Here is a 23,977-nt window from a genome sequence, read left to right as displayed (position 1 = left end):
AATGCCTCTTAAATGTTGGAATTGTACCAGCCTCCACCACTTCCTCTGGCAGCTCATCCATAGACGTACCACTCTGTGTGTGAAAAAGTTGCCCTGTAGATCTCTTTTGTATCTTTCCCTTCTCACCCTAAACCTATGCCCTCTAGCTCTGGACTCCCCGACCCCAGGGAAAAGACTTTGTCCATTTATTCTATCCGTGCCCCTCATAATTTTGTAAATCTCTATAAGGTCACCCCTCAGCCTCTGACGCTCCAGCGAAAAAAGCCCCAGCCTGTTCAGCCCTTCCCTATAGCTCAGATCCTCCAACCCTGGCAACATCCTTGTAAATCTTTTCTGAACCCTTTCAAGTTTCACAACATCTTTCTGATAGGAAGGAGACGAGAATTGCATGCAATATTCCAACCGTGGCCTACAGTGTCCTGTACAGCTGCAACATGACCTCCCAACTCATGTTCTCAATACTCTGACCAACAAAAGAAAGCATATCCTATTTACCGACGACTCCACTTTCAAGGAGCTATGAACCTGCACTCCAAGGTCTCTTTGTTCAGCAACACTCCCTAGGATCTTACCATTAAGTGTATAAGTCCTGCTAAGGTTTGCTTTCCCAAAATGCAGCACCTCACATTTATCTGATTAAACTCCATCTGCCACTTCTCAGCCCATTGGCCCATCTGGTCCAGATCCTGTTGCAATCTGAGGTAACCCTCTTTGCTGTCCACTACACCTCCAATTTTGGTGTCATCTGCAAACTTACCAACTGTACCTCTCATGCTCACATCCAAATCATTTATGTAAATGACAAAAAGTAGAGGACTCAGCACTGATCCTTGTGGTACTCCACTTGTCACAGGCCTCCAATCTGAAGTACAACCCTTCACCACCACCCTCTGTCTTCTACGTTTGAGTCAGTTCTGTATCCAAATGGCTAGTTCCCCCTGTATTCCATGAGATCTAACCTTGCTAATCAGTCTCCCACGGGGATCCTTGTCGAAGTCATACTGAAGATCATATAGATCACATCTACTGCTCTGCCCCCATCAATCTTCCTTGTTACTTCTTCAAAAAACTCAATCAAGTTTGTGAGACATGATTTCCCACGCACAAAGCCATGTTGACTATCCCTAATCAGTCCTTGCCTTTCCAAATACATGTACATCCTGTCCCTCAGGATTCCCTCCAACAACTTGCCCACCATCAATTTTGACGGTATTAGGCAAGAACTTTCAAAAGCTGATTGGGGGCAAATGTTCACAGGTAAAGGGACGGCTGGAAAATGGGAAGGCTTCAGAAATGAGATAACAAGAATCCAGAAAAAGTATATTCCTGTTAGGGTGAAAGGAAAGGCTGGTAGATAGAGGGAATGCTGGATGACTAAAGAAATTGAGGGTTAAGTTAAGAAAAAGAAGGAAGCATATGTAAGGTACAGTCAGCATAGATCGAATGAATCCTTAGAAGAGTATAAAGGCAGTGGGAGTATACTTAAGAGGGAAATCAGGAGGGCAAAAAGGGGACATGAGATAGCTTTGACAATTAGAATTGAGGAGAATCCAAAGGGTTTTTACAAATACATTAAGGACAAAAGGGTAACTAGGGAGAGAATAAGGCCCCTCAAAAGATCAGCAAGGTGGCCTTTGTGTGGAGCCGCAGAAAATGGGGGAAGATACTAAACTAGTATTTTGCATCAGTAAAGTTACTGCGGCAAAGGATATGGAAGATATAGACTGTAGGGAAATAGATGGTGACACCTTCCAAAATGTCCATATTACAGAGAAGGAAGTGCTGGATGTCTTGAAATGCATAAAGGTGGATAAATCCCCAGGATCTGATCAGGTGTGCCCTAGAACTCTGTGGGAAGCTCGGGAAGTGATTGCTGGGCCTCTAACTGAGATATTTGTATCATCGATAGTCGCAGGTGAGGTGTTGGAAGACTGGAGGTTGGCTAACGTGATGCCACTGTTTAAGAAAGGTGGTAAGTACAAGCCAGGAAACTATAGACCAGAATGCTGCCAACTAAAGCTTTTCAGCAATGACTAGCATTCCAAGCTACCTGGTTTAGATTTCCTCACAGTCTGTTTACTGCAAGGACTCCATTCCATTCTCCCATCACTGGTCCGTTTTAATGATGCAACCTACTGTACCAACTCTTCTGTACATTTACTTCTTCTTTAATTGCAGATCTCCTGGCCTCTACCACTATTGTAAGGGCTCTCAACTGCTTCTGTCCTGTTTCCTGCTTTACCACCATTCCCTCCCTTCTACAACCAAAATAGGATTCCCCTTGTCTTCACCTTCCAATCTACCAATTCCCACATTGAATGGATCGCCCTTCGTTTTACCTCTAGGATGATGAAGGGTGATCACCTTGTTTGTTCTGCCCAAGTGCCTCACTTCACACTTATTCATTTGCCACTGATCAACCCATCTGACCAGCCTACCTACATGCTCCTCGCTATTTACCACTCCACCAATTTTCATATCATCTGCTAACTTACTGTTCAACTCTCTTAAACTCAAGTCTAAATCATGTATTTATACCAGCTTGATAGCCTTTATTCCCATTTGATCTGGCAGCATCTGTGGAGAAGGAAATAGCATGAATGTTTCAAGTCAGGCGTGCCTATTCTTCAGAGGCATATTGGACTCAAAACATTACCTCTGTTTTTGTCTTCACAGATCTACCAAATCTGCCAATTTTCTCCAGCATTTTCTGTTTTATATTTCCAACATCCTTAGAATTTTGCTTTTAGTTAGCCCTATTAGTTTGTCCAGTACACTACTGGTACTGGTAACAATTGTTCAAAGTTGGTTCCTCCCTTTGTCTACCTTAATTAAAAGAGAACCTTAAGTGTGCAATATCAAATTAAAAGGTAGCAAGGCCCCTTGTGTGTTTTGGATCTTACATGTTGCCATCTTCTTCCTTCTTACTGTCTGAGAAGCCACAGAAAGACAACCTGGTGAGGTGAAGCCAATTCCAAAGCCACATTCTGATTTACTGTATGTGAAGGAATCAAATATAGTAAATCAAATATAGTAAATCTCCTTTAATGAGATTTAAGGATGTTCTTTTGCTCATCCTAAAAAAAAACAAACTATCTGCCTGATAAGACTTGCTCATATAGCAAGCAATCCACAAACTAAATCCTAAATCTTGGCACATTTCAGAAAGATGATTGTTTTTGGAAGGCAATCTGAGCAGTTTCTCACCGTGTATCTCTGGATTGAGTGGTATGCATGGTAAAGTTCTGCCAGGTGCTGGAAATGGTGAAACATTTTAAGCATCTCCAGTTGCTTCTCTGTCTTTTCTGTTAAACACATGCAAAAGCTGTTGAACTTTATCATGCCAAAGTAAATAAGAACAAACTAAATTTCAGACAGATTCCATTCTTAAAATTTACATCAATAAGAGTCCAGTTAGTCAAACACACTCGCCTCTATTTCATGCAATTCCTTATCAGGCTTCCTAGACATGTACTGTATCTAATTAATACTCAAATCAACTTAACATGTGATAAATACTCTGAGCCCAGTAGTGAGGCTGGAGGGCTAATGCATTGAGTTGTTTTCACAAAGGTTGGAAAACGTTCCCCTGGGATCAGCCCTCAATGAATACTTACACAAACTCAAAGCATTTCAAGGATTTGAAATAAAATGTAACAGTGCAGCCACAAAAAAAAATTGATAACAAAAGAAAGGAAAATGTCAGGAACAGAGCTGGTGAGCAAGTGATAGGGCAGCCCCTAAACTATTTGATGGTGTCATCAATGCAAGTTGCACAAAATGGAGTGCAAGTCAGGGTCACAGAGATGTACAGCACGGAAACAGACCCTTCGGTCAAACTCGTCCATGCCGACCAGGTATCCCAACCTAAACCAGTTCCATTTAGTCATAGTCATGGAGTTGTACAGCATGGAAACAGACTCTTCGGTCCAACCCATCCATGCCGACCAGATATCCCAATCCAATCTAGTCCCACTTGCCAGCACCCAGACCATATCCCTCCAAACCCTTCCTATCCAGATACCCATCCAGAGGCCTCTTAAATGTTGCAATTGTGCCAGCCTCCACCACTTCCTCTGGCAGCTCATTCCATACACATACCACCCTCTGCCTGAAAATATTGCCCCTTAGGTCTCTTTTATATCTTTCCCCTCTCACCCTAAACCTATGCCCTATAGTTCTGGAAAAGACTTTGTCTATTTATCCTATCTATACCCCTCATAATTTTGTAAACCTCTAGAAGGTCCAGGGAAAACAGTCCAAGCCCCGTTCAGTCTCTCCCTAAAGCTTATATTCTCCAACCCTGGAAATACATGTACATCCGGTCCCTCAGGATTCCCTCCAATAACTTGCCCATCACTGACGTCAGGCTCACTGGTCTATAGTTCCCTGGCTTGTCTTTACCGCCCTTCTTAAACAGTGGCACCACGTTAGCCAAGCTCCATTCTTCCAGCACTTCACCTGTGACTATCGATGATACAAATATCTCAGCAAGAGGCCCAGCAAACACTTCCTTAGATTCCCATACCTGATCAGATCCTGGGGATTTATCCACCTTGATGCGTTTCAAGACATCCAGCACTTCCTCTTTTGTAATATGGATATTTTGGAAGGTGTCACCATCTATTTCCCTACAGTCTATACCTTCCATATCCTTTGCCACAGTAACTTTACTGATGCAAAATACTAGCTTAATATCTCCCTCATTTTCTGCTCCACACAAAGGCCGCCTTGCTGATCTTTGAGGGGCCCTATTCTCTCCCTAGTTACCCTTTTGTCCTTAGTGTATTTGTAAAAACCCTTTGGATTCTCCTCAATTCTAATTGTCAAAGCTATCTCATGTCCCCTTTTTGCCCTCCTTATTTCCCTCTTAAGTCTACTCCCACTGCCTTTATACTCTAAGGATTCACTTGATCTATGCTGACTGTACCTTACATATACTTCCTTCTTTTTCTTATCCAAACCCTCAATTTTTTGAGTCATTTAGCATTCTCTATACCTACCAGCCTTTCCTTTCACCCTAACGGGAATATACTTTCTCTGGACTCTCGTTATCTCATTCTGAAGAGCTTCCCATTTTCCAGCCATCTCTTTACCTGTGAACATTTGCCCCAATCAGCTTTTGAAAGTTCTTGCCTAATAACGTCAAAATTGGCCTTTCTCCAATGTAGAATTTCCATTTTTAGAACTGGTCTATCATTTTCCACCACTATTTTAAATCTAATAGAATTATGGTCCTGCCATGCCTTATTTCCCAAGAGTAGTTTAAGTTTTGCACCTTTTCTAGTAGGTACATGCACATCCTGAATCACATACTTAACAAATTTCTCTCCATCTAACCCTTAACACTATGGCTGTCCCAGTCGATGTTTGGAAAGTTAAAATCTCCTACCATAACCACCCTATTATTCTTAACAGATAGCTGAGATCTCCTTACAAGTTTGTTTCTCAATTTCCCTTTGATTATTAGGAGGTCTATAATACAATCCCAATAAGGTGATTTTCCCTTTCTTATTTCTCAGTTTCACCCAAATAACTTCCCTGGATGTATTCCCAGGAATATCCTCCCTCAGCACAGCTGTAATGCCATCCCTTATCAAAACTGCCACTCCCCCTCCTCTCTTGCCTCCCTTTCTATCCTTCCTGTAGCATTTGTATCCTGGAACATTAAGCTGCCAGTCCTGCCCATCTGTGAGCAATGTTTCTGTCATTTCTATGATATCCCAGTCCCATGTTCCTAACCATGCCCGGAGTTCATCTGCCTTCCCTGTCGAAATAAATGCAGTTTAATTTATTAGTCCTACCTTGTCCCTGCCTGGCCTGACTGTTTGACTTGCTTCTGTTCTCAACTGCACCAGTCTCAGATTGATCTCTTTCCTCACTATCTCCCTGGGCCCTACCTACTCTGCACCCCCCCACCCCCCCCAAAACCTTTACCAGTTTTAAATCATCCCGAGCAGCTCTAGCAAATGTCTCTGCCAGTATATTTGTCCCCTTCCAATTTAGGTGCAATCATCCTTCTTGTTCAAGTCACTTCTAACCCAAAAGAAATTCCAGTGATTCAAAAATGTGAATCCTTCTCCCATACACCAGCTCCTCAGCCATGCATTCATCTGCTCTATCCTCCTATTCCTGCCCTCACTAGCTCGTAGCACCAGGAGTAATCCAGATACTGGATAAGATGTGCTGGAAGACCACAGCAGTTCAGGCAGCATCCAAGGAGCAGTGAAATCGACGTTTCAGGCAAAAGCCCTTCATCAGGAATAAAGGCAGAGAGCCTGAAGCGTGGAGAGATAAGCTAGAGGAGGGGGGGGGGTGGGGAGAAAATAATCCAGATACTACTACCCTTGAGGACCTCTTTTTTAAATTCCTGCCTAACTCTCTATAATCTCCCTTCAGAATCTCAACCTTTTCCCTTCCTATATTGTTGGTTCCAATGTGGACAATGACCTCTTGCTGGCCCCTCTTCCCCCTTGAGAACATTCTGCACCCTCTCTGAGACATCCTTGATCCTGGCACCAGGGAAGCAACACAGCGTTCTGCTTTTTCGCTGCTGGCTACCGAAATGTCTGTCTGTACCTCGGATTAGAGAATCCCATAACACAATTTATCCCTTGGAATCCGACATACCAGAAACTTAGCTGTTCGAGTTACGTTCCCCTGAAAATCCATCACCCCCCCGACATTTGCCAACACTTGGCCCATATCTCTCTAAACCCTTCCTACTCATATACCCATCCAGACGCCTTTTAAATGTTGTAAGTGTACCAGCCTGCACCACTTCCTCTGACAGCTCATTCCATACACACACCAACCTCTGCCTGAAAAAGTTGCCCCATAGGTCCCTTTTAAATCTTTTCCCTTTCACCATAAACCTCAATGCATACAATTCTGCAGTGTACACGCACTGAAACCAGGGACGAACTGCTGCGTCATAGAGCATGGAGCACTGCTATCCAGGCACTTTATACACAATACCCAATAAAAATACTAGCCTTACCTCGAGCTATGTCCAGACATTGCATAGACAACATCCAATAATAATAGGCAGCATCATTGAAACGACTTTCCAGAACCGCATTGTGAGTCAGTTGCTCCAGAACCTTGACTGCCTCATCTTGCCGCCCAGCCTTGTGAAATGCTGGAAATAGGAACAAAGGAATCCAAATCAAACCTTTAGCAATCTTTCATAAATGTATATGTAAGTAACAAGCTGTTCATTACTGTCCTGAAAATTGTCAGGCTGCAGGAAACTGATCGGTATTCTTGGTACCACATTAGGACTGGCCCAGCAGGGCAGCAATGATTCCAGAGGTATGTATCCGGCAAATATATATTAGAGTTTGATACCTCCATATAATTGGGTGGGAAAGGTTCAACCTCGGCCTGGTTTACTTATTTTTTTTCCACCCATGGAAGCCTTCTTGCAGCTATTTGAATGATGATTTTTTTTTGTCTCTGTCTCTCAGCGTACCAATCTCGGGTACAATGAGAGTTCAACCAAACCAGGGATATAGCAACTCCCACAACAGGCACTTCCACTCCTTGCCATTATTTACGGGGGTGACCCTGACTTCATCTACATTTTAAGAAGTGAACAAAAGAAGGAAGAAACTTGCAATACATGCCTGAGTGAGTGGAATTTCCACCCCCATATGACTGAAAGGAAAATCTCTAGGTTTGTGGGACATGAGACTATAATGTCACTCCCTAATTTTAGTCAGGAGCATTGGATAGCAAAAGTATAGTTAAGATACTTTACAGCCAATGTTAAAACACAGCCAATGACTCGAAGCTGCACTTTCTTTTACATGTCATTTCTCTGGTAAGCAAAATAACAATTTCCCACTTACAAACTTACATGGCAAATCAAAAAATGTGCTCACAAACTGTTATTTTAGTCACAAGAGAAAAGACAGCTTCAACAATTCCAGATTTGGGTAAAATCACTTCTCTTGCCTAACATGAGTGAGCCCTGACAATACGTCACCAAGTTTAACAAATTCTCACCTTTTTGGGCCTCTTCAAATTGATCATTTTCTGCTAGCCACTGTGCATATGGCACATACACAGTGTCTTTGAATTCTGGGTGCCGAGCCACCAAAGCAAAGGCCTGAACAGAAATAAACAAAAGTTCACACCAAACGGAACATGAGCACTACGTGGTTCAACAGTACACACAAGGTTGCTAATCAGACGTTGTCCGTCACAGACGCCAACCCAATTAGTCGCTTGGTGTAAATGGGAAAGGAATGAGGATAAATAAGCAAGGAGGATTCTGAGATAGGGTGTAAACAGAACTATAGCACAGACATAAATTGCCCCCAGTTAATGGATGGAACAAATTCTGACACCAGTCATTGCACCTGACCTGCCTAGATACTGAGCAAAATAAACAAAAGGTGGAGAACTCAGTCAGTGTGCCAAAAATATGGAAAACATTGCCCTGGGGAAAACGATCAGGAGCTACACTGTAAGTGAGCCTATGAAGCGTTCCTGTGAATATTTATTTCTTTAGGGCAGTACAGTGGTTAGCACTGCTGTCTCACAGCACCAGGGTCCCAGGTTCGATTCCAGCCTCGGGTGACTGTCTGTGTGGAGCTTGCACATTCTCCCAGTGTCTGCGTGGGTTTCCTCTGGGTGCTCTGGTTTCCTCCCATAGTCCAAAGATGTGCCGGTCAGGTGAATAGGCCAAGCTAAATTGCCCATAGTGATAGGTGCATTAGTCAGCAGGAAGTGGATCTGGGTGGGTTACTCTTCAGAGGGGTGGTGTGGACTGGTTGGGCTGTTTGCACACTGTAGGGAATCTAATCTAAACATGCTTATGATTTCACTAGAAATACTGAACAGAGTAAATCTTTCTGAAACACATTTACAATGTTGCTACATCATATGACCAGAATAATATTTTCCCCAAAGTTCCTGAACTTAGGCATTGGAATGACATTTAGGTGATATTTCAATTCCTTGCACCAACTGCCTGATGCAGACCAAACCTATGGACAGTTTCACTTTATGGGTCACAAACTTGCAGAACTAGTACAAGTCTGCACCGATGCTTTCACAACTTTTCAATTTTTTTAATACTACATAATTCCTAATATTTTGCGAATGCTGTTATCTCTCTTCACTACATACAAACCCAGTGCTGAGCTTTCTGTAGACAGTGATCATATTTATTACTTGCTAGTTCTATAAATATCTGGCAAGTTATAACATCTATAACCATCTATGGTACATAAACCTGTCCTGGGGTTGCTATTATGTCAAGGTTGCGCTTTTTCAAACCATTACTTCTCAGTAAGAGCAGATGACAAACATCCTCACCTCTTCCCAGTGCCTGGTCTCCACATGCAGCAGGACCTGGGCCTCAAGGTCTCCCATTTTCATATATGTCTCTGCTGCGTATCCAGGATGCTGAAGCTTCTTTAAAAAATAGGCACACCTTGATAGGGGTTCCCGCTCAGCCTTGTCTAATTTGCGAGCTACATCAATTAACCTGTATAAGGAAAACAAAAGCTGCTCATTAACAGTTCAATAGAGTTTTGTTGCAAATATAGAAACAGAAATGTATACTTTCTTTCATGATTTGATCCATTCTTCGTATTGTTTCATGCTTAGGTTAGTGTGCAATTTGGTGATGATTTGTGCTTTGATCAGCATATGTCTGTGTTGGTTTTTTTTGGTCAGTGTGTGTGTCTGCATTGGCTGATGGCTTAGTCAGTGGGTGTATCTGTATTGGTTGGTGGTTTAATCAGGGGATGTGTCTGTATTAATTGGTGGTCAAAGTCAGTTTTGGTGCACATCCTCAGGTATTAGTGAGATAGACTTTACAAAGTCAATTAACAAGGATGCGTCTTTGGCACTTCTAGTACCTAGGTCAATAACAGATTGTTCATACAATTGCATTTACACGCTATTAATGGAAAGGGTAGCACCAGTGACTGAATACATTACTGGAATACAATGGACCAGTGAATTAAGGTTTTAATAGAACATAGTAAAGTTGCTGTAGTCCTATCAGATCACATGACTGCCCTCTCATTAGAGAGATGATTGGTGGGGGATTAACTCGAGGATCACCACAGAGGCTGAGAAGGAGGCTCTTTCATAGTAGTCCTAACCAATGTGGAAACTGAATCCACATGGTTAACATCACAAAATGGCAAACCAGCCGTCCCACCAACTTATTTAAGCTAAGTACCTTGAAGCTCTGGTATTTGATAGCTCCAGGAGGAAGCTTTCAAGCTTCTAGTTTAATAATTGAAGCACCAAGTGACTAAACCAAGGTGTTAAATATAGGGGTAATGGTTTAAGTATTATATAAGTGGTGATTTGGGGACTGAACTACAGGTGACATTTTGGGAACTTACCAGTGGCTTTTCTACACAATCGCTGCTTTGTTTCTTTTCAATTTATAAAGGAGCATGTTAGGGTTAATGGGATTATATTCAGAGTCATATAGTCTATAGCATGGAGACAGGCCCTTTAGCCCAAACTGGTCCATGCTAACCCTATTTCCCTGCACTTAGCCCATATCCTTCTAAGTAAAAAAGGTAAAAACAACGACTGCAGATGCTGGAAACCAGATTCTGGATTAGTGGTGCTGAAAAACACAGCGGTTCAGGCAGCATCTGAGGAGCAGTAAAATCAACATTTCAGGCAAAAGCCCTTCATCAGGAATACAGGCAGGAGAGATAAATGAGAGGAGGGTGGGGGTGGGGAGAATGTAACAGAGTACAATAGGTGAGTGGGGGAGGGGATGAAGGTGATAGGTCAGGGAGGAGGGTGGAGTGGATAGGCGGAAAAGAAGATAGGCAGGTAGGACAGGTCATGGGGACAATGCTGAGCTGGAAGTTTGGGACTGGGGTGAGATGGGGGAAGTGGAAATGAGGAAACTGTTGAAGTCCACATTGGTGCCCTGGGGTTGAAGTGTTCCGAGGCGGAAGATGAGGCGTTCTTCCTCCAGGCGTTGGGTGGTGAGGGAGCGGCGGTGAAGGAGGCCCAGGACCTCCATGTCCATATCCTTCTAAACCTTTCCTATCCATGTATTTGTCCAAATACCTTTTAAATGTTGTTAATGTACTCACCTCAACCATTTCTACGGCAGCTCATTCCATATGCATGCTACCCTCTGTATAAAAATGTTGCCCCTCAGTTTCCCTTTTATTTTTTCCCCTCTAACCTTAAACTGATGCCTTCTAGTCATCGAAATCCCAACTGTGAGAAAAAGACAGTGCATTCACCCTATCCCTGCGTCTCATGATCTTAAACACCTCTAAAATATCCACCCTCAGTCTCCTACGCTCTGAAGAAAACAGTCCTAGCTTGTCCTCTCCCTACAAAACAGTCCTCTCCCTACAACTCAGATCATTGAGTCTAAGCAACACCCTTGTGAATCTCTTCTGCACTTTTTCCAGTTTAATTACATCCTTCCTATAACAAGGTGACCAAAGCTGAACACAATACTCCCAAGTGCGGCCTCACTAGCACCCTATGCAACATAACGTCCCGACTTCTATACTGACTGCCCTGACTGATGAAGGCCAGTGTGCCAAAAGCCTTCTATCTGTGACTCCACTTTCAGAGAAGTGTGAACCTAAACTCCAAGATCCATCTGTTGCATTACACTCCTTAAGGCCCTACCATTCACCATGAAACTCCTATCTTAAATTAGATTCCTTACAGTGTGGAAACAGGCCCTTCGGCCAACACCAACCCTCCAAAGAGTAACCCACCCAGACCCACTTTCCTCTGACTAATGCATCCAACATTACAGGCAATTTAACATGGCCAATTCACCTGACCTGCACATCTTTGGACTGTGAGAGGAAACCGGAGCACCCGGAGGAAACCCACGCAGAGGGAGAATGTGCAAACTCCACATATACAGTCGCCTGAAGCTGGAAATGAACCCAGCTCCCTGGCGCTGTGAAACAACAGTGCTAACCACTGAGCCACTGTGCCAGCCTATATTGATTTGACTTTCCAAAATGCAAGACCTCACACTTATCTATAACAAATTCCATTTGCCATTTCTCATCCCACTTCCCCAGCTGGTCAAGGTTCTGCTGCAATTTCTTTTAACCTTCCTCACCATCCACGATACTGCCTATTTTAGTGTCATCAGCAAACTTACTAATCATACCTTGCACATTCTCATCCAAATCATTGATATAGATAACAAACAGTAATGGGCCCAGCACTGACCCTGAGGCACTCCACTAGTCACAGGCATCCAGTCCAAAAGCATCCTTCCACTATTACCCTCTGCTTCCTACTATCAAGCCAATTGTGTATCCAATTTGCCAACTCCCCCTGAATTCCATGCCATCTAACCATCCAGAGTAGCCTACCATGTGGAATCTTATCAAAGGCCTTACTGAAATCCATTTAAATTATGCTCTGCTCTGATCAATATCCCTGGTCACTTCATCAAAGAACTCTAATAAATTTGTGAGGCATGATTGCCCATTCACAAAGCCATGCTGACTACTCCTAATCAAACCTTGTCTTTCCAAATGCATGTTTATTTTATCTCAGCTTCTTCTCAAGTAACTCACCTATCACAGATGTTAGGCTTACTGGTCTATAGTTTCTTTGCAGCCCTTCTTGAATAACGACACAACATTTGCTACCCTCCAGTTTTCCAAGACCTCACTCACGGCTAATGATGATTCAAAAATATCAGTCAGTTCTTCTCTAATTTCTTCACTAGCCTCTTGCAGCGTTCTTGAATATCTCTGGTCAGGACCAGAAGATTTATCCACCGTCATATATTTTAATACATCCCACACTTCCTCACTGTGATATGGACTGTCACCAAGATATCACCACTAACTACCCCAAATATCCAAAACTTCATGTCTTTCTCCATCTCTCCACGCAGAGAACAAATATTCATTGAGAACCTCGCCCATCTTGTGCGGTTCAACACATACATGTCCACTTTAGTCCCTGAACAGGCCCTATTTTCTCTCCAATTTTTTTTTCCTTTAATATACTGAAAGTACCTCTTTGAATTCACCCTAATATTCTCAGCCAAGGCTATCTCATGCTCCCTTTTTGCCCTCCTGATTTCCTTCTTCAGTAAACTCCTGTATTCCCTGTATAGCTCCAGGGATTCCCTTGATCCCAGCTGCCTGTACCTGAGCCACACTGCCTCCTTTTTTCTGGTCAAAGCCTCAATTTCACTTATCATCCAGGGTTCTCTATTCCTACCAACATTATCCTTCACCCTCACAGGAACATATAGACCTTGAACTCTAGCTATCTCACTTTTAAAGTCCTCCCACTTGCCAGAAGTCCCTTTGCCTGCAAATAAACTACTCCAATCAACCCCTGTCAGCTCCTGTCTAATTCCATCAATATTCACCTAACCCTAATTTAGAACTTGAACTTGTGAACTGTGGGCCTATATGGGTTCAAGATCTTTGAATTTGTATTATGAGCAGATTGTTGGGATTATTCTAATTTAATTTCATTCTTTTTGTAATAAAGTTCTGTTTTATTGTTAAAGCGAAATCTATAGCATCTACATCTATACCAATGTGTCAGCATGTGACCACCGCTAAAACTAAACCAATATGATCCATCAAGCCAGGTCTCTGCCGGGGATCTGATTTGTCCAATAATTACACCAGCCGGGAATATAAAAGTAGTGTATGCTGTAACATTGCCAATATTATGTAGTTGCATTTTAAGGAAGGAAAACAGAAGGAATCCAGCAATCTCTTTCTTTTACTTTCAAGTACACAAATGGCTATTTAAATCCATGTCACAGACTTACATATCAACCCAACCATGGTCCCCGATGATCTCAATTGCTTTTAGATGCTCCCCTGCAGACAGGTACATTTCTGCAGCTGCTTTTGGTTCATTGATATTCCTGGCCCAGTCTGCTTGTTTAGTAATCAACATCTTTGTATCCTTGGGATCGCCTGAGCCAAGGAAATCCTGAGGAAATTACGATAAAATGGATCATTAATATTTCCTCTGATAAAGATCTGGAAAAGATAAGTTAAATGTAAACCATTCATATACAATACATTTTTAACTCCAACCAGACAAGGAGGTTCTTGTGTAAAATAATGTGGCTTCCTTTAACAAGCTATTAATTTGATCTAAATTACTTAATTGCACCTACTTCTGGTCCATCTCTGACATTTTGTTTCTCTTCCTTGACTTCACTGTTTCTATTTGAGTGTAGAGGACATCCCAACGATATCCAATATAAGCCCACTAACACCCAAAGTTATTTTGATTACACCTCCTCACTCCCTGCTTCCTCTAAGGATTCCATTTCATTTTCCTCATCTCTGTCGCATTTGACTCAAAGATGCCACTTCCACCGGGCTGCCTCCGATATCAGTGTCTTTTTCCTCAACTAGGGATTCAAGTACTTCCACCATCACCCCTTCCCCTCCTTGCTAGAACAATAATAGGATCTGTGTCAGCCTTACTTTCGACCTCACAAGTCTCTGCGTTCAAAGGATCATCCTCCACCACTTCCACCACCTCCAGCAGGATGCTACCATTAAATATATCTTCCCCTCCCCTCTACTGTAAGCATTTCACATGGACTGTTCTTTGGTCCACTTCTCCATCACTCTGAACACTTCATGCTCCCAATGGCATCGTCCCATGTACTCATATAAGGTGGAACATTTCACCTCCTCCCTCCTCACCGTCCAAGACCTCAAACCCAGGTGAAGCAGCATTTTGCTTGTACTTCTTCCAAGCTAGTCCAATGTATTTGCTATTCACAACATAGTCTCCTTCACATTGGCGAGATCAAATACAGACTGGATGACTACTTTTACAGAGTACCCCCACTCTGTCTGTAAGAATAATCCTGTCCTCCCAGTTGTTTTCTATTCCAATAAACCACCTTACTCTCATGCTAACATTTCCGTCCTGGTCCTGCTGCAATGTTTCAATGAAGCACAATGCAAGCTCAAGGAACAACATTTAATTTTCCACTGAGGCATTTTTAGCCCTGAAGTTTCAATATTGAATTCAATAACTTCAGAAACTAGCCACATTATGCCTGTTCTCCATTGTTCTTAGATTCTTTACCACCAACTCCACAATCTTGACTTGTTTGCAACGTGTTTACTTTACACTTATTAATTTTTAAAAATTAGATTAGATCCCCTACAGCGTGGAAACTGGCCCTTCGGCCCAACAAGTCCACACTGACCTTCCAAAGAGTAACCCACCCAGACCCATTTGCCTCTGACTATGAGCAATTTAGCATGGCCAATTCACCTGACCTGCACAGCTTTGGACTGTGGGAGAATGTGCAAACTCCACACAGATAGTCACCCAAGGCTGGAATTGAACCTGGGACCCTGGAGCTGTGAGGCAGCAGTGCTAACCACAGAGCCACCATGCCGCCAATTCTTTCCTCCTTTCACATCTTAACTTACACTCATTCAAACTAGTGGTTAGCACAGCTGCCTCACAGCGCCAGGAACCCGGGCTAGACTGCAGCCTCGGGCGACTACACATTCTCCCCATGTCTGCATGGGTTTCTCCGGGTGCTCCAGTTTCCTCCCACAGTCCAAAGATATGCAGGTTAGGTGAATTGGCCATGCTAAATTGTCCACAGTGTTCAGGGATATAGGTTAGGTGCATTAGTCAGGGGAAATGTAAAATAATAGGGTAGGGGAATGGGTCTGGGTGGGTTACGCTTCAGATGGTTAGTATGGACTTGTTGGCCCGAAGGGCCTGTTTCCACACTGTAGGAATTCTATGACTACATTTCACATCTCTTTTCTTTCTTCACTATTAACAACCCCCTATGTCTTTTGCACTGGGCTTCTACGCCATTTGCTCTATTGCCCTTCTTGGACTCTGTCAAAAATATATTAAACAAACACCTTTAATTCTTCAGAAGTCATACCGGACTCGAAACATTAACTCTGTTTCTCTTTCCACAGATACTGCCACACTGCTGACTTTTCAGTATTTTCTATATTACTTAATTTGCTAATATTTTTCCTTTTGATTTGGTGGGACGTTGATGACAGTGCCAAGGTCATATCAATTACTTTCTTTTGTTGCCTTAAGATCATCATGATTTAAATAAGTAGTATAAATGGTTCTGTAGAACCGGAAAAGGGATCAATTCCCTTCACTGAAGAATATGGACAAGTCATCTGGGTCGTCACAACAATTCAGAAGCTTTCATGGTCATTTTGTTTTCGGTGCCAATCTTGTGGAATTAAATTTCATAACTTACTATAATAGGACTTGAACTCAAGGCTTCTCATGGTGCCCATTTAGAACCAGAATCATCAACATACTTTTCCCAAATTCATTGTTGTTTAATAATGAAGCTTTTAGTGACTATAAAACATGCAAAATTTTATTTCACTTCCTGTTAGGAGTTACCAAGCCTCAGCCCTGTACAACAGAGTACAGGAATGTATCACATCTAGGGAAGGTGCTAGCTTCACACTGTTCCAAAATATGCACTCTGGTGTTCAAAGTTAGTGATTGGCATTATGGCACGTCATGTCAAGCTCCACCCTCCTCCTCTCCAGCTCCCAGTTGTTTAAACTGCTCATGCATTCATACCAGAATGTTGACTTAGCAGAGAAGATTAAAATCAAAGTACAACAACAGAAAGTGCTGGACAAACTCAGCAGGTCTAACAGCATCTGTGGGGAGAGAAACAGAGTTAACATTTTGAGACCTACATTATTGTCCTTCCAAAGAAGAGTCATATTGGACTCGAAATGTTAATCCAGTTCCTCTCTCCACAAACTGCCAGACATACTGAAGTTCTCCAAGACTCTGTTTTTATTTCAGATCTCCAGCATTGGCATTACTATGCTTCTATCAAAATTAAGTTACTCCTTTAGGGCTTTTGATATGTGGCTTTTCAAAATATATATATGTTTTGGTTGGAAAGCAGGCTAAATGCTTTTTTGTTTATGCCATTTAAGAATGTCTGAGATGGTGACAAGATCCTAATGCACAAATAAAAAAGGCCAGCCATAAATTTAGAGCTGCATTCAAAGAAGTGCAAAGTAAGCAAATAAACTGCTCTAGCCATGCTCTATGTGCTGGTGCATGTTAAAACTTGAAACTACAAGAACTGAAGTTTAAAACCATCCTAAAGATTATTAGCAAGCTAGTACCTTGGCATAATCAAACATGCATAGATCAGTATACATATTTAAGGCACGACTATTATTTCCAGTCTTCTTGTACAGCTTAGCTGCCTCATGGAACTTGGCTTGGTAGGCATGCACGTCTGCGAGGAACAGCTCATTGTCATTTTCACCATGCTTCTTACGCTCCTGTTAAGGAAATAATTCAATGAGTAATAAATTCAAACACAGATAGAAATTATTCAAAACATTTTGTACTGAGTTAATTGTATAATTGAAAGGGAACAGAAGAGATTTGGGCTGATTGGAGATTCCTCCGGTTTAGTAGGATCCCCAAGCTTTTCATGTTTCTCAAAGCTGGCTTTCATGGAACAATGCTGAAAATGTGTTGCTGGAAAAGCGCAGCAGGTCAGGCAGCATCCAAAGAGCAGGAGAATCGACATTTTGGGCATAAGCCCTTCTTCAGGAATGAGGAATGAGCTCATTCCTGAAGAAGGGCTTATACCCGAAACGTCGATTCTCCTGCTCTTTGGATGCTGCCTGACCTGCTGCGCTTTTCCAGCAACACGTTTTCAGCTCTGATCTCCAGCATCTGCAGTCCTCACTTTCTCCTTTCATGGAACAATGCCAACATAATCCAAAATGCAGCTCCTTAGCGTAAGAAATTATGAATTCTGAATGTCATCAGCTGGATTGTTGCAAACTTTCCAAAGGCAGGCCAACAAAACACCTTAAAATGGGGGCAAACATCAATGAGTTGGCTGCTTTACCTTGACATTAATGGCATGCTTGAATGCAGTAAGATCTGGTCATATCCAGGTTTGGGCTAATAAGTGGCAATTCATAGTTGCGCCATGGAAGTTCCAGGCAACATCCATTTCCAGACAGAGAGATTGAACCTTTGCTCATTGCCATTCAATGGCATTATCATTGGTGAATTCACCACTATTAACATTCTGGGGATACCAACTGACTAGAAATTGAATTGGAATAGCCATGTAAATGCTGTGAGTACAACAGTAAGTCAGATGTTGGGAATCCTATGATGAGTAGCTCATCTCCTGTTTCCCCTAAGCCTGTCAACTATATATATGGCATAAATCAGGAGTGTGATGGAAAACTCTCCACACCTCGAACATAAGAAACTCAATACCATCCAGGACAATGCTTCATTGGCATTCGGACACCACCTTCAACATTCACTCCTTTTAGCAACGATGCACAGTTGCATCACCCACAAGATTCACCAAGGTTCATTCAACATCATCTTCCAAAATTATAATCCCTTCCATCTAGAGAAGGACAGAGCAGCAGATACCTGGAGACACTACTACCTGCAAGTTGACTGCACTTAATCCATCAATCTTCTGAACCACACACTGCAAGTTCACACGTAAGCACCCCAATTTAACTGAGAATTTCTTAAATTTTCTGTGACCCCACTTAATTAATTATGACTCAGTTCTCTATGCAGCCTGTTTCTATTTTTTTAATATTATACTTTGGTGCTCAAATTTCTATCAAATTCATTTAAATTTTCTCCCATAAGGCTAGTTAATTTCCCCGTAGTCTAATAAGGAGAAAGTGAGTGCTGCAGATGCTGGAGATCAGAGCTGAAAATGTGTTGCTGGAAAAACGCAGCAGGTCAGGCGGCATCCAAAGAGCAGGAGAATCAACGTTTCAGGCATGAGCCCTTCTTCAGGCTCATGCCCGAAACGTCGATTCTCCTGCTCCTTGGACGCTGCCTGACCTGCTGCGTTTTTAAATCAACACATTTTCAGCCGTAGTCTAATAACCCAGGACTCTTGAGCTCTTCCATTGCAGGATGTCTCCAGCTACGCATAACCTTGCAATATCCTTCTATGCCTGGCTTGTGGCACTGGGAGTAAGCTCTGAGGTTCTGCTTTTTAACTTGCTTCTTAAACTTTAGCCTCTCCAATCTTCCTTCCAATGGACTGTGACTGCCGGTCCTTCTCTTTCCTGTAAAATGGTCTGTACCCTTTCCAGGATAGGTAACACAGCATATTGATGGTCGAATAACAATCTGTCTCCAACTCCGAGTTAGACTTCAGAAGGTTCCAACTTATTTATCAAGATAATTGACGAGGAAACATTGGACAGGTAAAACCCATGTCTAATTCCTGCGTAACTATATAACTGATCCTTTGACACCCTACAAGACCTACTCCACCAACACGCTCCCCACATCCCCAACCAGAAAGGAGAAAACACTGGCAAAAGGGCTGCAGCAATCAGCTAACCACAAGCTGAACCAGCTTATGGAACCATTAAGAAACAAGAATCAGGCTGTGCCAAAATTAACCTGGTTATCAAAAGGCATAGAAACTCAGATCTGTAACTCCTGCTTGATTTACACCATGACAGGTAAATTTCACATATTGGGATGAAAGATTTGCCTGCAAATTATTCAGCTTGGAAAAACAATTGTGTCAGACACATGAATAAACAAATTACTTATATTTCAAGCAGCTGTATTGGCAAAAAGGATAAGTAACAGTGGACTTGGTCCCTTTTATCTCACCCAGTAACAAAACAATCTGGAGAACATCAATTTTCCAAGGAATATATAATTGATTAGACAAGTAGTAAGTAGTTCACCTCCTGACTCTCCAAAGACTGTCCAACATCTACAAGGCACAAGTCAGGAGTGTGATTGATACTTCACACCCGCCTGGATGAGTCCAGCTCCAACAAGGCTCAAGAATCTTGGCACCATCCAGGACAAAGCAGCTTGTTTGATTGGCACCATATCCACAAGCATCCATTCCCTCCAGCACCGATGCTCTGTAGCAGCAGTCTGTATTATCTACAAGATGCACTGCAGAAATTAGCAAAGATCCTCAGACAGCACCTTCTAAACCCATGGACATTTCCATCTAAAAGGATGTGGGCAGCAGATACATGGGAACACCATATCACTGTAGGTTCCCCTGAAAACCCCTGAGATTCAAGAAAGCAGCTTACCATCACCTTCTCAAGGACAAATAGAGACAGACAGCAGATGCTGCCCTAGCCATCAACACCCACAAGCCATGAGAAAATAGCTGTGGTCTCAGATGAAAACCTACCAGCTCAGGGACTTTTAAAGTTAATATTCTTTTATTTTGTACTAGACACTGTCCACTTCTTAAATTTATATCTGTTTTTGCATGTGTTTAATGTCACGTTTTATTCATTTTGTTTGGAGGGGTTAGTAAGCTCCTCTTTCTTTCATTCAAGAAAACCTTATAATTTACTCCTTAATTTTGAACTGGTGAATGTTTTAATTGAAGTGTAATATGCTGAAAAGAAAAGCACATCAGTATACTGAAAAGAAATGAAAACTATGCTATGGTCTACCAAGGATATTAAAAAGAAGGGAGTTGATTCATCCCCGCTCACTTAGTCATAATGCCCTACACACTAACCTTTCTCTTTGTTGTTTCTCAAAGATGTTCTGGCTATTTATACTCTTTACTAGATTAAGTCCCTCTTTACTATGGCAGCTACAGCCATAAAAAGTGGATATGTCTTTACCAATGTTCTCTGTGCTGTACTCTAGGAGGATTTCTGTGCTGTGCAATTTCTGCACAATTCTCCATCAGAACAGTCCAAAAAAAAAATCAGAGTTAGGAAGTATGTAACCTTTTGGCTGATCTGGCTTGGAAATAAGGATCCCCACCTAGAATGAAAGATTTAGGTCAATGTGAGACTATAACCTGCAAGAAGAATCCTGCTATTCCAGCCTCAAGTCCAGATTGACCACTATTTTGAACTTTAAGCACAGCTTTAGAGTTGGTGAGAAGTGGTTCATGGTGAAGTTAAACCACATCAAATTGAACTATGAAATGGCAAAAAAAAGTACCTGTGTTTTCAAATTGCTAAATACATTCAATATGATATGACAATAATTATAAGAACATTAAAACGATTCACAAAGTAATTTCCTTACCTCAATGCTGCTGATAAGCTCCAGGTAGCGGAGATCCCGCACTCTGATAAATGCCTGCCAATCAATTAAAACATTAGATTTAGGCATACAGGTGAATCCTACTCCACTTCAGCACATAACCAATCCAAGCTCATGCGTCACTGCTGTCCTGATACATGTACTTATGCATTACTGCACAAAAGAGATGCCAGACTTGCAAGTTAATCTGAGGTCCACCTCAGGTAGAAATAAAATGCACTGCAATTATTCAAAGAACAGCAAGGAGTCCTCACCAGTGTCCTAACCAACATTTATCCCACATCACTACTATGCAAGTTTTTCATTTTCTCTATAAAGCTTTACTAAAATACAGATACAGTACATTTCAACAGATAAGGGCGGCATTGTGATCATTGGTTAGCACTGCTGCCTCATAGTGCCAGGGACCTGGGTTCAATTCCATCCTCAGGCAACTGTCTGTGTGGAGTTTGCACATTCTCCCCATGTCTGCATGGGTTTCCTCCAGGTGTTCTAGTTTCCTCCCACAATCCAAAAGATGGTGGGCGGCACGGTGGCACAGTGGTTAGCACTGCTGCCTCACAGCGCCTGTAGACCCGGGTTCAATTCCCGACTCAGGCGACTGACTGTGTGGAGTTTGCACGTTCTCCCCGTGTCTGCGTGGGTTTCCTCCGGGTGCTCCGGTTTCCTCCCACGGTCACAAAGATGTGCGGGTCAGGTGAATTGGCCGAGCTAAATTGCCCATAGTGTTAGGTAAGGGGTAAATGTAGGGGTAGGGGTATGGGTGGGTTGCGCTTCGGCGGGTCGGTGTGGACTTGTTGGGCCGAAGGGCCTGTTTCCACACTGTAAGTCTAAGTCTAAGTCTAAGTCTAAGTCTATGTGCAGGTTGGGGAACTGTCATTTTAAATTGTTCATAGCATTCAGAATGTGTAGGTTAGGTGCATTAGTCTGGGGTAAATGTAGAGCAATAGGGTAGGGGAATGAGTCTGGGTGGGTAACTCTTCGAAGGGTCAATGTAGATTTGTTGGGCCAAATGGCCTGTTTCCACAATGTAGGGATTCTATGATAACAAAATATTGCAGTGCTACTTGCTAGAGATCGAATATGCAGCTCCAAAAAACTCCACCCCGTACCTATTCCAATAAATCCCAAAGAGGAGACACCAAATTGAGGCAAAATCTTTCCTTGAGGCAGATGTGACAAAAATAATTCAATTGCTATTGCGAACACATCTTGCTTAAAAGTAGCACACAGCATGTTAAAACATGGTCTCCCAATGTCAGTCTGACACTTCCTGCTTGTTAATAAGAATTACACATGGTGAGTCAGACGTTACACAGGAGATGCACATTTCCTCCCCTCACATATATTCTAGTGTTGCAATTGTATATGTTACTTATACAATAATTTAGGAAACATGATTTCAAATCATGTTACATTCGAAGCCAAACTGGCAAAATGTGAAAATAAAAAGTTAATGCTTCAATTCAATTTATAGGGCGGCAGTGGTTAGTACTGCTGCCTCACAGTGCCACGGTCCTGGGTTCGATTCTAGCCTTCGATGACTGTGTGGAGTTTGTACATTCTCCCTGTGTCTGCATGGGCTTCCTCCAGGTGCTCCAATTTCCACCCACAGTCTAAAGATGTGCAGGTTAAGTGAATTGGCCATGCCAAATTGCCCATAGTGTTCAGGGATGTGTAGGTTATGTGCATTAGTCAGGGGAAATGTAAAATAATAGGGTAGGGGAATGTGTCTGGATGGAATAGTCTTCGGAGGGTTAGTGTGGACTTGTTGGGCCAAATTACCTGTTTCCACACTGTATGGATTCTATGATCCGATACATGCTTCTCCATCCCTGTTGAATGTTCCCACTTGGGCTTTGCCCTCAGTGCAGGGCACTATCCTTCTCCAGCCCAGTCCCTCACCACCCCAGACACCACCCACTTAAACTCTGTCCTTCAGTGTAGAACACACTCACTCAGGCTGTGTCCATCACTGTAGAATACTTACCCTTTCAGGTTCCGTCTCTCACTGAAGGACATTCACCCTCTTCAGCCCAGTCCCTCACTGCAGGACATTCACCCTCTTCAGCCCAGTCCCTCACTGTAGGACATTCACCCTCTTCAGCACAGTCCCTCACTGTAGGACACTCCCCTTACCCAGACCTGTTTCTCACAGTAGGACATTCACCAGCTCTAGCCCTATGCATCACTGTAAGAGACCCACCTTCTCTATCTCTGTGCCTCATTGTAGGACACTTATCCTTTCCACCCTGCCCTTCATTTACACAGAGCAATCAGTAAAGACAATCTTTGCAATCTCTGTTGAAGTGTTGGAAGGATAAATATATTTTGGCAAACTGATAGTGACAGGATTAAAACTGCTTTGCTTGCTTTGCAATAGCAGTATTTTATCCGAATAAGTGCCACAAGAAAAAAAAAGGCAATGAAATGGTCTGATTAGATTAGATTAGATTCCCTACAGTGCAGAAACAGGCCTTTCGGCCCAACAAGTCCACACTGACCCTCCAAAGAGCAACCCACCCAGGCCCATTCCCCTACATTTATCCCTGACTAATCCACCTAACACTATGGGCAATTTAGCATGGCCAATTCACCTAACCTGCACATCTTTGGACTGTGGGAGGAAACCGGAGCACCTGGAGGAAACCCAAGCAGACACGGTGAAAATGTGCAAACTCCACACAGACAGTTGCCCGAGACGGGAATTGAACCCGGGTCTCTGGCGCTGTGAGGCAGCAATGCTAACCACTGAGTACCTTGCCGCCCTCACTGTAGACACTCCCTTTCTCCAGACCTGTCCCTCACAGTAGGACACTCACCAGCTCTAGCCCTATGCATCACTGTAAGACACCCACCTTCTCCATCTCTGTCCCTCATTGCA

General features: G+C 42.7%; 1 protein-coding gene across 1 annotated transcript in view; it reads right to left on the bottom strand.

Moving 5' to 3' along the window:
* ift122 (intraflagellar transport 122 homolog (Chlamydomonas)) overlaps nt 1–23,977 on the bottom strand; it is a 136,539-nt gene that overhangs the window by 25,923 nt on the left and 86,639 nt on the right. Inside the window, exons 16-22 of the mRNA XM_060835790.1 lie at nt 21,076–21,129; nt 17,151–17,312; nt 13,790–13,956; nt 9,328–9,499; nt 8,011–8,113; nt 7,001–7,141; nt 3,208–3,305 (exon numbers count right to left, since the gene is read on the bottom strand). Coding sequence (XP_060691773.1) covers nt 3,208–3,305; nt 7,001–7,141; nt 8,011–8,113; nt 9,328–9,499; nt 13,790–13,956; nt 17,151–17,312; nt 21,076–21,129 — 897 coding nt within the window. The remainder of the gene's footprint in view (nt 1–3,207; nt 3,306–7,000; nt 7,142–8,010; nt 8,114–9,327; nt 9,500–13,789; nt 13,957–17,150; nt 17,313–21,075; nt 21,130–23,977) is intronic.

This window comes from Hemiscyllium ocellatum, chromosome 14 (assembly GCF_020745735.1).
Source record: "Hemiscyllium ocellatum isolate sHemOce1 chromosome 14, sHemOce1.pat.X.cur, whole genome shotgun sequence".
Lineage (NCBI taxonomy): Eukaryota > Metazoa > Chordata > Chondrichthyes > Orectolobiformes > Hemiscylliidae > Hemiscyllium > Hemiscyllium ocellatum.
The sequence above is the reverse complement of the archived record's forward strand: the minus strand, read 5'-3'. Positions and strand labels throughout refer to the sequence as shown.